Raw genomic sequence first — 14,313 nt, forward strand, 5'->3', positions numbered from 1 at the left:
GGACGGGGGAGCCTGGTGGGCTGCCGTCTATGGGGTCACACAGTCGGACATGACTGAAGCAACTTAGCAGCAGCAGCAGCAGCCTTCAGTTCAGTTGCTCAGTCGTGTCCGACTCTTTGTGACCCCATGAATCGCAGCACGCCAGGCTTCCCTGTCCATCAAACTCAAGAGTTCACTCAAACTCATGTCCATCGAGTCAGTGATGCCATCCAGCCATCTCATCCTCTGTCGTCCCCTTTTCCTCCTGCCCCCAATCGCTCCCAGCATCAGAGTCTTTTCCAATGAGTCAACTCTTCGCGTGAGGTGGCCAAAGTACCAGAGTTTCAGCTTTAGCATCATTCCTTCCAAAGAAATCCCAGGGCTGATCTCCTTTAGAATGGACTGGATGGATCTCCTTGCAGTCCAAGGGACTCTCAAGAGTCTTCTCCAACACCACAGTTCAAAAGCATCAATTCTTCGGTGCTCAACTTTCTTCACAGTCCAACTCTCACATCCACACATGACCACTGGAAAAACCATAGCCTTGACTAGACGGACCTTAGTCGGCAAAGTAATGTCTCTGCTTTTGAATATGCTATCTAGGTTGGTCATAACTTTTCTTCCAAGGAGTAAGCCTCTTTTAACTTCATGGCTGCAATCACTATCTGCAGTGATTTTGGAGCCCCCAAAAATAAAGTCTGACACTGTTTTCCCATCTATTTCCCATGAAGTGATGGGACCAGATGCCATGATCTTCGTTTTCTGAATGTTGAGCTTTAAGCCAACTTTTTCACTCTCTTCTTTCACTTTAATCAAGAGGCTTTTTAGTTCCTCTTCACTTTCTAAGGGTGGTGTCACCTGCATAACTGAGGGTTATTGATATTTCTCCTGGCAATCTTGATTCCAGGTTGTGCTTCTTCCAGCCCACTGTTTCTCATGATGTACTCTGCATAGAAGTTAAATAAGCAGGGTGACAATATCAGCTTGACGTACTCCTTTTCCTATTTGGAACCAGTCTGTTGTTCCATGTACAGTTCTGTTACCTCCTGACTTGCATACAGGTTTCTCAAGAGGCAGGTCAGGTGGTCTGTTATTCCCATCTCTTTCAGAATTTTCCACAGTTTATTGTGATCCACACAGTCAAAGGCTTTGGCATAGTCAATAAAGCAGAAATAGATGTTTTTCTGGAACTCTCTTGGTTTTTTCCATGATCTAGCGGATGTTGGCAATTTGATCTCTGGTTCCACTGCCCTTTTCTAAAACCAGCTTGAACATCTGGAAGTTCACAGTTCACATATTGCTGAAGCCTGGCTTGGAGAATTTTGAGCATTACTTTACTAGTGTGTGAGATGAGTGCAACTGTGTGGTAGTTTGAGCATTCGTTGGCATTGCCTTTCTATGGGATCGGAATGAAAACTGACCTTTTCCAGTCCTGTGGCCACTGCTGAGTTTTCCAAATTTGCTGGCATATTGAGTGCAGCACTTTCACAGCATCATCTTTCAGGATTTGAAATAGCTCAACTGGAATTCCATCACCTCCTTAGGCTCAAATTTGGGGATAACTGTGCATTGAATGTTTGTCAGGCACATAATGTGTGTCCTTATGTGTCATATCTGTAAGAGGGGTGCTGAGCTGAGGTTCAGTATTATCCACTCATAGGCCAAGGTCACACAACTAGGAAGTGGTGGCACTAGAATTCTCGAAGTCTAATTCCAAAATTGCTTATGGAAGAAACTCTGTTCTAATAAAAGGTAAATGGGATGAATTGAGATCTTCCTTTTCTCCTTCAAATGTTTTGTTTATGCTATTCTGAACAATTTGTTTTCAATAGAATTCTGTTTCTAAGAAGCAGCACCAGCGACCTCTGTGTATAAATAGCTTCTAATTCATGTGAATGGAATTTTAAATGACAGCCCTTTTCCACTGAAATGAAGTGACTGAGCCTTTAGTGGAGTAAAATGACCTTGAGATAAACAATTAAACAAGGAAGCATCTTGACATGAAGATAGAGATGAAGTAGAAGAAAAGAAAAGTGTAATATTTAGCAAACATTCCCTCACGTTAAAACCTCTGCATCCCCGAAGTAGAGTATCCGCCTCATGGGTGATCTATAAAAGTAGACATCTATGTCCTATCCTCTATTTCAAGATCTGCCCTTTGTCAGCAAATGGGAGTCCTGCCCACAGCTTGGTGCTGGGTTGTAGGAGGGGCACAGGGCTGAGGAAGCCCCACCACATCCCCCGGGAGTGTGAGTCAGGCCCAGTGGGATTCTTCTGTGTTGCACACTGCAAACCCCAGACCCTACAGGAGGCACCATTGCAGGGTGGAGGCTGCTGGAGTCTGGGCTGGAGGCTGGGGAGACTAGGAGTTAGGGTTAGGGCTTTCCTGGTAGCTCAGATAGTAAAGAATCTGCCTACAATGCAGATCTGGGTTTGGTCCCTGGGTCAGGAAGATTCCCTGGAGAAGAAAATGGCAACCCACTCCAGTATTCATGCCTGGAGAATCCCATGGACAGAGGAGCAGGTTGGGTACAGTTCATGGGGTCGCAAAGAGTTGGTTACAACTGAAGTGACTTAGTACAAGCATGCTAGGGGAGGTGCCCTTGAGGCAACTCAGGGGCTAGCCAACTCCTCTGAGCACCAGGGTCAGCCTCCTGGAAATGTGGCACCCATGCTTAGTTGCAGCTCACGAGCTCAGTAGCTGCGGCTCACGGGCTAAGTTGCTCGGTGGCATGTGGAATCTTCCTGGCCTGTGTCCCCTGCATCGGCAGGCAGATTCTTATCCACAATGCCACCAGGAAACTCCTATCCTGTTATTAAGACCATTAAAAAGATATAAACTGATCAGTGAAACAGAAGAGAGTCCAAAAACAAACTCACACATATATGATCACCTATTACATAACAAAGGTGGAAAATTGCTGTCATAAGGATGATTTTTCTCAATCAATGATGCTAGGTCAGCCAGAAACCTGAGAGAAAATTTATACCCTAAATCCTAATTCACACTATTAGCAAACATCAACTCAGGAAGATTTCTGATTTAAAAGTGAAAGGTAAAACAAAAAAGACTAGATGAAAACACAGAACACCTTCATGATCTTGGAGTAGACAAAGACTTCTTAAACAAAAAATGCCAACTATAAAGAACATCAGTAAATTGTAATCAGTAAATTAAAACTCAAGAGCTTTTCACTTGGAACATACAGGCTCTGTGGTGGGGTTAGTGGCGACCTCCAGGGCTCACTTGCCAAGGGGTGTCTCCCAGGACTGCTTCTGCCAGTGGCACTGTCCCCGTGTTGAGCCACTGCCGATCCACACCCCTACAATGAGACCCTCCAACATGAGCAGATCCACTCAGCCCCTGCTCCAGCTGTTCTATCAGGAGGTGGACGCGTGCGAATCACACTGATGGGATCTCGTGCACTTGGACTGCTGGTTAGTTTGGTCAGGGGGAGGCACCAGCAGAAGTGCAAGCAGCATCCATGGGTGAGATCAAGGAATGTCATGGGGACTATGAAGGTGGCCTGAGTGTCCACTCCATGCAAGCAGTGATGGTCTACCTTAATCTGCATCTCCAGCCTCTTGCCTGTAACCTGGAGAGTGAAAGAATATACATCAAACAGACAAATGAACAATTATGAAATGGATGAATAAAATGAAATAATACATGAGCTCTGAAAGTGGCGTTCAATATAAAGGCATATATCACAATTCAAAAACAGAAAAGAGCTTTTTGCCAAGTATATTCTCACAATGCATTCAACAAATGACTTGTATCCAGAATATACAAAAAAGACAGCCCGCCCAATAGAAAAACGGGCAAAACTTGAACAGACATTTCACAAGAGGACAAAAGCCAATAAGCATATGAAAAGTGCTCAGTCTCATTGAGTGTGTGGTGTGAGTGACAGTCGCTCAGTTGTGTCCAACTCTTTGTGACTCCATGGACTGTAGCTTGCCAAGCTCCTCTGTCCATGAAGTTTTCCAGGCAAAAATATTGAAGTGGGTTGCCATTTCCTTCACCAGAGGATCTTCCCGACCCAGCAAACACAGGTCTCCTGTATTGCAGGCAGATTCTTTACCATCTGAGCCACCAGGGAAGCTTATCAAAACAGACATTTTTAAGTATAAAGACAGGTCAACTTAAGAAAGTATCAGCAGATACATGCTTGACTTTATCTTATGATCTATAGACAATACATTAGAATATGTAATGAATCCATACACAATCTCATTAAGAAGCATTAAAATGAAACCTAAAGCCAGTGACATACCACTATGTGCCTGCCAGAATAAAATGAAAAAGACTGACACTACTGAGTGTTGGTGAAAAAGTGGGACAACTGGAACTTAGAAAATCCGCTGGGGCAAGTCCAATAAAGCTGAGCACAACGTCTGCACAGTGACCCCACAATTCCACTCTGAGGCAAAGAACAGTACCTATGCACCAAAGTTCACAGACTAGAATACCTGAAGCAATACTATTAACACATTAATGACCAGAGACTTATTAATATGTCTTTTGTTACCGAAACGTTATTGACCCAGAGCTTATCAGTAAGTTTTTAAGACAGTGATACAATTACAAACATCACCATGCAAAGTTTCAGGGCTCAAAATTGTTCATCATACAACTTATGATTGTCATTATCATTCACATTTTGCTCCATCAGTTTTTTGTTTCAACCTTGTACCATAAATGCAAGTTTATTACCAGGAAAATTTTCAAAAATGACATGTGGCTAAATTTTCAGTGAAGAATTTCTTGGTGAATTTTATGCAGATACTTTGCTTGATTATTCAAGAGACATATATACTGGTGTCTCAGAATGTAACAGTTCTTCAGAATATAGTTCTGACTTACATGATGTGACTATTATACCAACAAAAAGACAAAAAACCTTAGTGATTGACTCTGATACGGAAAGTGGGAAAAAAAAAAAAAAACCCACACACCACACTGGAGAAGGCTTTACAGGTATGTCAAGCTATTGAATGCAATAACCCATAAAGTGTTAGTCAAATAACAGAATGAATTTTGGGGCAGCCATAGGCATTAGTTTCTGCAAACATCCCCCAGTCAATAATGAGTTAATAGTATTTCCAAACTGAGAATGAACCAAATATCCATTAGATAAATAACATGTGGTTTATGCAGCCATGAAAATCAACCATGTACAAATATATGCAACAGAAATCTACATACCTTTGAGCTAATAAGCCAATACAAAGGAAAACATAGTTTGATTCTATTCATAAAATGTCCCCAAACAGACAAAACTATCCCATGCTCTTGCAAGTCCAGACAGTGGTTACCCATGGGCAGCAGCAACTAAAAGGGAAAAGAGGGACTTCTGGGGTGCTGGGAACATTGTTTGATATGGGTGCTGACTGTATGCATGTTTTCCATCTGTGGCTTGCCAGGCCAGCCTGGAAGAGTATTGCTGGGTGCCCCAAACCTGTTTAGTAGTGCAGTGAGAAGCAGACACACATGCCCCAGGATAAACGGGAACACATGCTAGTAAAGTAATGCTCAAAATTCTCCAAGCCAGGCTTCAGCAATATGTGAACCGTGAACTTCCAGATGTTCAAGCTGGTTTTAGAAAGGGCAGTAGAACCAGAGATCAAATTGCCAACATCCGCTGGATCATGGAAAAAGCAAGAGAGTTCCAGAAAAACATCTATTTCTGCTTTATTGACTATGTCAAACCTTTGACTGTGTGGATCACAACAAACTGTGGAAAATTCTGAAAGAGATGGGAATATCAGACCACTTGACCTGCCTCTTGAGAAACCTGTATGCAGGTCAGGAAGCAACAGTTAGAACTGGACATGGAACACCAGACTGGTTCCAAATAGGAAAAGGAGTACATCAAGGCTGTATATTGTCACCCTGCTTATTTAACTTCTATGCAGAGTACATCATGAGAAACGCTGGGCTGGAAAAAGCACAGGGTGGAATCAAGATTGCCGGGAGAAATATCAATCACCTCAGATATGCAGATGACACCACCCTTATGGCAGAAAGTGAAGAGGAACTAAAAAGCCTCTTGATGAAAGTGAAAGAGGAGTGAAAAGTTGGCTTAAAGCTCCACATTCAGAAAACGAAGATCATGGCATCTGGTCCCATCACTTCATGGCAAATAGATGGGGAAACAGTGTCAGACTTTATTTTTTTGGGCTCCAAAATCACTGCAGATGGTGACTGCAGCCATGAAATTAAGACGCTTACTCCTTGGAAGAAAAGTTATGATCAACCTAGATAGCATATTCAAAAGCAGAGACATTACTTTGCCGACTAAGGTCCGTCTAGTCAAGGCTATGGATTTTCCAGTGGTCATGTGTGGATGTGAGAGTTGGACTGTGAAGAAAGTTGAGCACCGAAGAATTGATGCTTTTGAACTGTGGTGTTGGAGAAGACTCTTGAGAGTCCCTTGGACTGCAAGGAGATCCAACCAGTCCATTCTGAAGGAGATCAGCCCTGGGATTTCTTTGGAAGGAATGATGCTAAAGCTGAAACTCTGGTACTTTGGACACCTCATGCAAAGAGTTGACTCATTGAAAAAGACTCTGATGCTGGGAGCGATTGGGGGCAGGAGGAAAAGGGGACGACAGAGGATGAGATGGCTGGATGGCATCACTGACTCGATGGACGAGAGTTTGAGTGAACTCTGGGAGTTGGTGATGGACAGGAAAGCCTGGGGTGCTGCAATTCATGGGGTCACAAAGAGTTGGACACGACTGAGCGACTGAACTAAACTGAAACGGGAACAGAGAAGGATGTGAGGTGAAGAGCTGGCTATTACCCAACTCCAGTCCTGTGTATATCTGCTGAAATAAGTCTATCACTAAATAAATGAGTGTAGCAGCCACTGTATCAACTACCTTCAAAGAATTAGGAATAATGTTGTCAGAGGGCGGCAAATGAAGAAGCTTCCTATCAGATGTGCAGCATTTGATGTCGACCAGGGAGGTAGTGGTATTATACACCCATGCTTCCTGTTTGACCAAAGTGACAGTAGGTGTCACAGGCATTATGGTATAACTGTGATTACAGGGCCACGTTCCCCGGGTCTGGCCTCAGGCAGAGGTAGACAATGGAAAGTCAGTCCATAAAAGTCATGCTCAGTAGCCTGAATATTTATACTGGCAGTTCTTCCCTGTACAAAGATTTGCACAGGAAGCCAAATTCTCATTAGAAGGATACTTGAAGACTTACCAAACAACACAATGACAATAAGCTAAGACAGGCTGAAATCAGTTCCCAGAAGAGCTAAAGGGACTGCAGAGCTGGACAGCCAACAACACTCCTGCGGTCTCTCCTGTGCTGACCTATATCACACCCTGCCTCCAAGCCCGTCTCATTTGTACCTCTTTGCGCTGACGCTCTAGAAACACCATTAACATGAATGTAGACAACAATCGTACTTCTCAGAATCCCAAGTTTGAGGAGGGGTGAGTAGGAAACCCTGCACTGATAATCTACCTTTCAAGAGTCATCACAGCCTCTAACCAATTCTTCTCTCCCTGGATGCAGATTTCTCTGGGGAGTCACACTGGAGTGGAGGCCTGGTGGCCTCAGGGCACAGTTGCCACCTGGTAGGCTGCTGCAGCTACGGGACACTCTCTTTTGGTGCAGTGGGAAATGGCCAGTTTCTCCCCCTGAACACCGGCCATGTGGTGCCCTTGCTTTACTAGATTCCAGGCCCAAAGAATTCCATTTGATTGCTCTTAGTTACACACAACAAGCCAGGTTCCCAGCCCATTCCTCCCAACTGCTTTCCACAGAGGCTGTATCTGAGCCTCATTTCTACTTCCATTCTCAGAGGATAAATCTAATGGCAGGTTTGAAAGTGCCCTTCAGTCACTCCCATGAGCGCCTGACATCACTGGCCTGATAATGAAAAGCCCCCTCTCCTAACAGTTTCCCCATGTCTTGGATGGAAAATCACCAAATATTTAGACTGCAGATGTGTGTGGGAAGTCCCACCAGCTTTTACCCTGGTGATGGGAGTTATTCTTGAGTCATTGCCCACCGCTAGCTGCAGCAGGAGACGTCAGGGAGGAAGAGCAGGGAAGGCAACAACGTGATAAACATGCAAAGCGCAATGGCCAGGACGCCACACCTTCCGGGGAGGCTCCAAGCACCTCCGAGCACACACCAGCTCGCTCAGACTCCAGAGCCCACCTAGCTCTCTCCGCTTTTTATCCTTCTTTTCCACTTGGCTTTGCCACCACAAATTATTCCACCCAAATTTTCCATGGAATGGAGAGAGCAGGAGGAGGCTAAAAATACGTCTTATTACTTGCTTGGAATACACTAAGATCACTACATGAGGACAGTGGTAACAGAGAAGCTTTTCATTCTATACCAAACTATCACAGTACTTTCTGGCACTTTCCTCCAGAACTGATGTAATACTAAAGAGCTCACAAGCCTACCTCCCAGCACCGTCACCAAACCTCAGCTGGCCAATGGCAGCCACCAGTCAGAAGTGCTATTATTTATTTCCTCCAACAACTTATGGTGGACCACCACATTTTTGTAAACTGGTTAACAGCTGGAGATGGACAGATTGTGGAAAGAACAGAAATTAGGTAACCTGTATTACCTAATAGCTGAAATGTCTGCAATTCTAACACGATGAACAATCAACACATGTAAACAAACTAAGAGACAACAGTTTTTTAACAAGACTTTCACAGAAAGAAATGTCTTTTAAAACCATGCATGAAAGAAATGATTTTTAAGAGTATGTATCAATTCTCTGCTTTGCTCTTTAAATTTTTTGCTATATATCAAAACTGGTAAGTTTTCTAAGTGGTGATAAATCAAGGACAACAGTTCACTTTGGTGTCAGTTTCGCAAGAGTCATGCAAGAAGCCAGGGCTAACAACTCTTAAGGGTTCTGAAATGGCAAATGCAAACTCCAAGTGAGGATGAGACACCAGATCCTATTGCGCCAAGCACAATGCTATGATGCAGGAACATGTACTGGTTCTTTCTGGGCCAAAGAGGGGAATGGATCGACAGCACACAGCGCCGTGGCCCAGACCTCCATCAGGAGGATCCCTCAAGCCTCTCTGTCAGCTCCCTTCACAGCCACACACTGCTCCACTGGCCCACCCCCACACCTCCATCCCTATGGAACCTTGCCCCTACCCCTCCAATCCCCCCCACCTGAGTTCCTTATGTAAATCTGAGGAAAATGTGCAAACAGGTTCAAGTGGGAGATGTCCACTAAATCTTGAGAAAAATACCCACAGCACTTTGGCTCAGTAAAGAAATGAATTACATTCTTGATAACTAGAAACATTAACTGCTATCATCGGGAACTCCTATGAGAAAGGTCCCCAAATGCAAAACAATTTTATGCTGGAATCTGAAATGTTCTGTCCAGTTCTAGAACTCAATCATGTCCGCAAATGAACTAGTTGCTATTTAAAATGAAACTTAATAATTGGCTAGAATCCTAAGTTAATCACCATGTAAATTTTAGTTTTAAACTTATATTGAACACTGACATTCAGTTGTATAGAGAGCAATTATTTTAACCCTGAAAAACAGTAACAAAACTTCAGAAATGAGCACACATCCCTGTGAATTAGTACACTCCCACCAATTCTACAACTGCAATACGTTTAATACTGTAAATAAACACTGGACGAAGCAGAGCACTGGTGAAAGAACTCAGGCTTTAACACGTCATTTTATAATTTTTATGAGCTACGAGAGTGGGGGCAAATGGAATTCTTAGAACATTACTTAAAAATAGATTTTTAAAGACAAAGGTCCCATCTCATTCTTATATACACACACAAAGTTCATCTGTCACAGACAGCAAAAGTTCCATTTATACACTGACGTTTCCAGCAGCATCCTGCCCACTGAGAATAGTTACGTTTAATAAGGGCGTCAGATCTATGGAAGGTGGACCGTTCAAATCTGTATAAGACAGAACACAGTTGCTCTGGTGCCACTGCTCGTGTGACGTGCTCACTGCTGCTTCTCAAATGCAAAAACCAAGTAAATACCTAAAAAGAAAACAAATAAAATTAGAGGTTGGTTTCTCATATCCTCAGGGCAACAGTCTTGTTCTTATTCATAATTTGGTGAAAATTCTCAAGCAGCTTTTGAAAGAAAGTTCCATTATTTATTTCTAAGAGTTCTTCCATAATTGTGAGTCATACTTAGGTAGATATGGGATCGTATCTATTTACTGGAAAACAAATATCCACCTACTGTAATACTCTGACATCACAGCCATGGAGCAATCCAACTCAACAGCTCTAAAAACTCTACTGACAGGTTGAGGGGAAAAAAGTATAGAAGCAAAGAAAATGAAAACTGGAAACTTTATGATTTAATTATTTTTACCTGGAATAACTACAATACTATGAGTGCAGGGTACTCTTAAGTTTGCTACTTGGGGGTGGGTGAACCCTAAAAAAAACTGTAAAGGAATATAACGTGCATGTTGAAGTTCATCCAACCATCCAGCTGCAGTGCTAAGGGCATGATAAGAAAAGCGGGCCAAGGCTACCTGAGGACTCACAACCCCAGCAGAGACACACCCAGCCTCAAGAGCATGCTCCCTGAAACCAGGCCTCCTGCTTCACGTGTGTTCACTCAGACATCCAATTGCACCTGCAGCTCCTCATCCTGAATCACTGAGGTTCAAACATATCTGCTTCTAAGATAGTGACAGATGTTTTAGTTATGAAAACGACAGAGATGACAAAGTCTCGATATCACAAGCATGTTCAGGATGTTCACTAGGACATTCAAGCAGCAAGCCAAGATAAGAAGCCATGTGACAAGGAAGCCTTGCCCCTTGGGTCAATTGTGGAACAGGGGACGGATGAAGGATGGTAGACCATGTAGGGGCCTCCCAATCCTTGAGCTCTTTGCCCCCCAATCCAGACTGCACAGAAGCACCAAGGCAGTCTCCCCTAACACCTCTCTGATCATGCTGTTCTTTACTCCTCATCTACTACCTCCCGAGTCTTTTAGGAGTAATGAAAGATGGCTGGCAGCAGAGCAGACAGACAGGCAGAAAACAGGCAGAGTGACCATCAACACTGTAAATTCCTCTTGAGGGTCAGATAGCAGAGCAACTTAAAGCTCTCATGAGCAAGTCCTGAGGCTCAGGACAGTTCAGCATCAGAGCTTGCCCTGCATTCCAAGTACTCTGTCTACAACCAACCCTGCCAAACCCACCCCAAATACTTCTGCACCTACTGAAGGTAACCTGGCTGTCCTGAGCTGCTCTGATGTAGGGTCACTGAAAACTAATGCTCGATTTGAGATCAGCAATGACTAACTTTCTCTCTTTTCTAACTCAAAAATTCTAGAAGTCTCACTAATTATATATAAAATGCCTTCTGTGCCAGCATTTCAATTAGGATTTAAACAAACAAAACTTGAACCACTTCTGATTTGTCAGCAACACATTTAAAGCATCTAGACGAGCAGCAAGCTCTGGAAATATGAGCTCATGATTAGACCAGTAGGAGTTTAAAATATAGCTTCTCAGACTGTGGCACAACCCACAAAGCCCTCTAGATTGTAGGAGTGTAACTCATCACAGAGCAGACAGCCCTGACACGATGCTCCTGGCTGCCCTGTGGCCACTGATCCTTTCCTATTGCTCTTCTCATCTCTAACGCCCCTCTTCTTCAACTGTCTGGAGGCATCTAATTCATCTGCATAGTATCACTAAAGTCCACATTTAGTATAAAAATATAGTCCTGATCTGCAGCCAGCACCACCACCACGATCTCTGCCCAAGGTCATCCTGCTGTACCGCCCTTTGGCACTGACAGGACAGCTAAGGCAGCTGCCTATCTGCACTCCAGGGAAGCCAAAGAAATGTGTCGGTTTCTGCACACATTCCCACATTCATCACAGATGATGTCTCTAATATCTTCTACTAAAGGAAACAATATTCTGAGACAAACAAGCTCCAAGTGTTAGCCCTTGTCTTCCCTTTTCCTCTCTTTCCATTCAGAAAGTCCTAAGACTCCTCCTTTCACATGGGCTTCTGTGAGGTGAAGGCTGTGAGTGTGAAGCACCTGGGTTAGCTCTCTGACCTTAGCCAAGCTATATGCCTGATTTCTAATCTGGGAAAAGGAGACATGATTAACAGTAGTCTACTCATGAAGCTCTGAGGACAGAATGAAGCATAACACATGAAAGCTTCCAACAGCAACCAGACCCAGGCTAAACATTCCATAACACCACCGGTTATTATTTTCCAATTTCTCTAGTTTTCACTGAGTGCTCCTTCATCTGTTTTCCCCATTACAAGAACTTCAGTGTGTAGAACAATTTGCCTAGAAGTCACTTTAACTCAATATTCAAAGTGTTCATCTTTGATTACCTCTGATTTTCTCTTCAAGATAATCAACAAATATTTAAGCGAAGAATGGGAACTACCTTGTAAGTCCTCAGGGTGACCATATGGGGCACCACCATCACCCTGGCAGGGAGGCTCTGGGACCTTGAGAACTGGCCAGGCCTCTGACTGCTCAGCCAGACACGCACGCTTCGCTTCAGAATGCCTCCACATCATGGCCGTTCCCAACCACACATCCTCCAAGACATCCTGCTCAGTGGTGCTTAACTGAACGTTTTAGCATTTACTAAGCCTTCACTGTTAACATCAGAGAGGCCACACCAAGTGAAACACAAGGAGGTGGTGCATAAGCCAAAATTCCCAACAGAAATGTGAGGTAAAGATGTAAAATACAGATGGCTTTGCAGTAATGAGCAGACAATGGAAATATTTAAGAACACTCAAAGTTTACGTTAAGGAACACCCTGCATATGCTTTCTTTTGGCACTGAACAGCCCTGCAAGACAAGGGGACCTAGACATTTATAGGAATTTTGTGTGAACACAATCATCCCCTCACAATCTGCGTCAGAAAAATTTCTAAAGTCTTCCAATTTTAACAATCACTTTGAAGCAATCTTTCCAAATGTCAGTAAATCTACACTGACGATATACTCACTTGTAGCTTCCCATTCTGATTTACTTAAGGTCCCCTAAAATTAAAAAAATAAGGAAGAAAATTTCAGATTGAATATAGAAGCACACGTATACTTATTTTTCAATAACAGAGGTGCTCCAAAACCCTAACTTCACTATAAATATACATACAATACACTGTTAATATTACTGTGATCTGAATATAAAATAAATCAATGAGATTAACTTTTAATGCCATCTTCTCATCACTTTTGTGCTCCTGCCAATTCTCTAAACCACTGATTCTCAATCAAAGGGTGAATCTGAATAAACAGGGTATCATTTGTAACTGGAAAAAGTACTGAGCTTGCATTTTTAACCTGGGAGAAAAAAGGCCTATCTTGAAACATCAAATAATACTGCAGGAGGGAATAAGACTTTTGTGTTTTTACAAAGGAAATCACAAAATATCTATCATAGAAAGGAACTAAACTGCATTTAGTAACATACTTAAGTGTTTTGCAAAGACACTGAGTAATAAGATACAGTGACAAGCCTAATAACTAAGGAAATAAAGAAGTGATAAATGTTGAAGTGATAAATAAATATCAATACTATAAGATGTCAGCAAAAATGTGTTACACAAATATCTATAATTTCTATTGATAACAAAGTCCCAGCTACAACTAGTAATACCACTATGGTTGTGGAGCATTCATAATTAAGGAAAATGTGAACTTCCACATAGAAGTCTGCGAAGATGTAATTTTTCCCCATCTAAGTTCATAGCCCCTGAATTATATCTATGGAACACTGCTAGTCAGTAGTGTCTAGGCTAAGATACAATGATACAGCAAGAAAACTCTCAAGCCAAGCCAAGAACATTCCTCCCATCCTACCTTCTCAAATACAGCACTACATTTCTCAGCATTAAAGTGCATTTTATTCTGTATTCTACAATTATAAAAAGTCATAACTTAGGAGAAATAGGCTAAAGTATATCTGATTTATAAGTCAGTGAACCCAAGTATTGTAAACCAATGAAATAATTTAAGTTTCCATTCTCCTATAAGACTTATTAAAGAATGAAACCTTACCAAAGGTAGCTTCACTTGACCATTCTTCATGTACTTTGCTGCATGTTCATAGTCACCCACCTTCTCAGAGGCAAGTCTGGAATTCTCGTTTGCAGGATATGGCTAAGGAATCAAGGGAAATTCCTAGTTGAGTCATTAAGTTGAAATTTACAATTCAGAATGAAACACCCTAAATCACTGAAATGAGACAATAATCTTTAAGTATTACTTCAGAAATAAAAACTACACATACTTTTGAAATATTTTTTAAAAAAGGAGTTA

General features: G+C 42.5%; 1 protein-coding gene across 1 annotated transcript in view; it reads right to left on the reverse strand.

The window, feature by feature from the left end:
• Nucleotides 1-3,706: 3,706 nt before the first annotated feature.
• The window catches only part of RNMT (RNA guanine-7 methyltransferase), a 33,252-nt gene continuing 22,645 nt past the window's right edge, over nucleotides 3,707-14,313 (reverse strand). The window contains exons 9-11 of the mRNA XM_040264579.1: nucleotides 14,053-14,154; nucleotides 12,999-13,032; nucleotides 3,707-10,017 (exon numbers count right to left, since the gene is read on the reverse strand). Coding sequence (XP_040120513.1) covers nucleotides 9,980-10,017; nucleotides 12,999-13,032; nucleotides 14,053-14,154 — 174 coding nt within the window. The 3' untranslated portion in view covers nucleotides 3,707-9,979. The remainder of the gene's footprint in view (nucleotides 10,018-12,998; nucleotides 13,033-14,052; nucleotides 14,155-14,313) is intronic.

The sequence above is a fragment of the Oryx dammah genome, unplaced genomic scaffold (assembly GCF_014754425.2).
Source record: "Oryx dammah isolate SB20612 unplaced genomic scaffold, SCBI_Odam_1.1 HiC_scaffold_22, whole genome shotgun sequence".
Classification (NCBI taxonomy): domain Eukaryota; kingdom Metazoa; phylum Chordata; class Mammalia; order Artiodactyla; family Bovidae; genus Oryx; species Oryx dammah.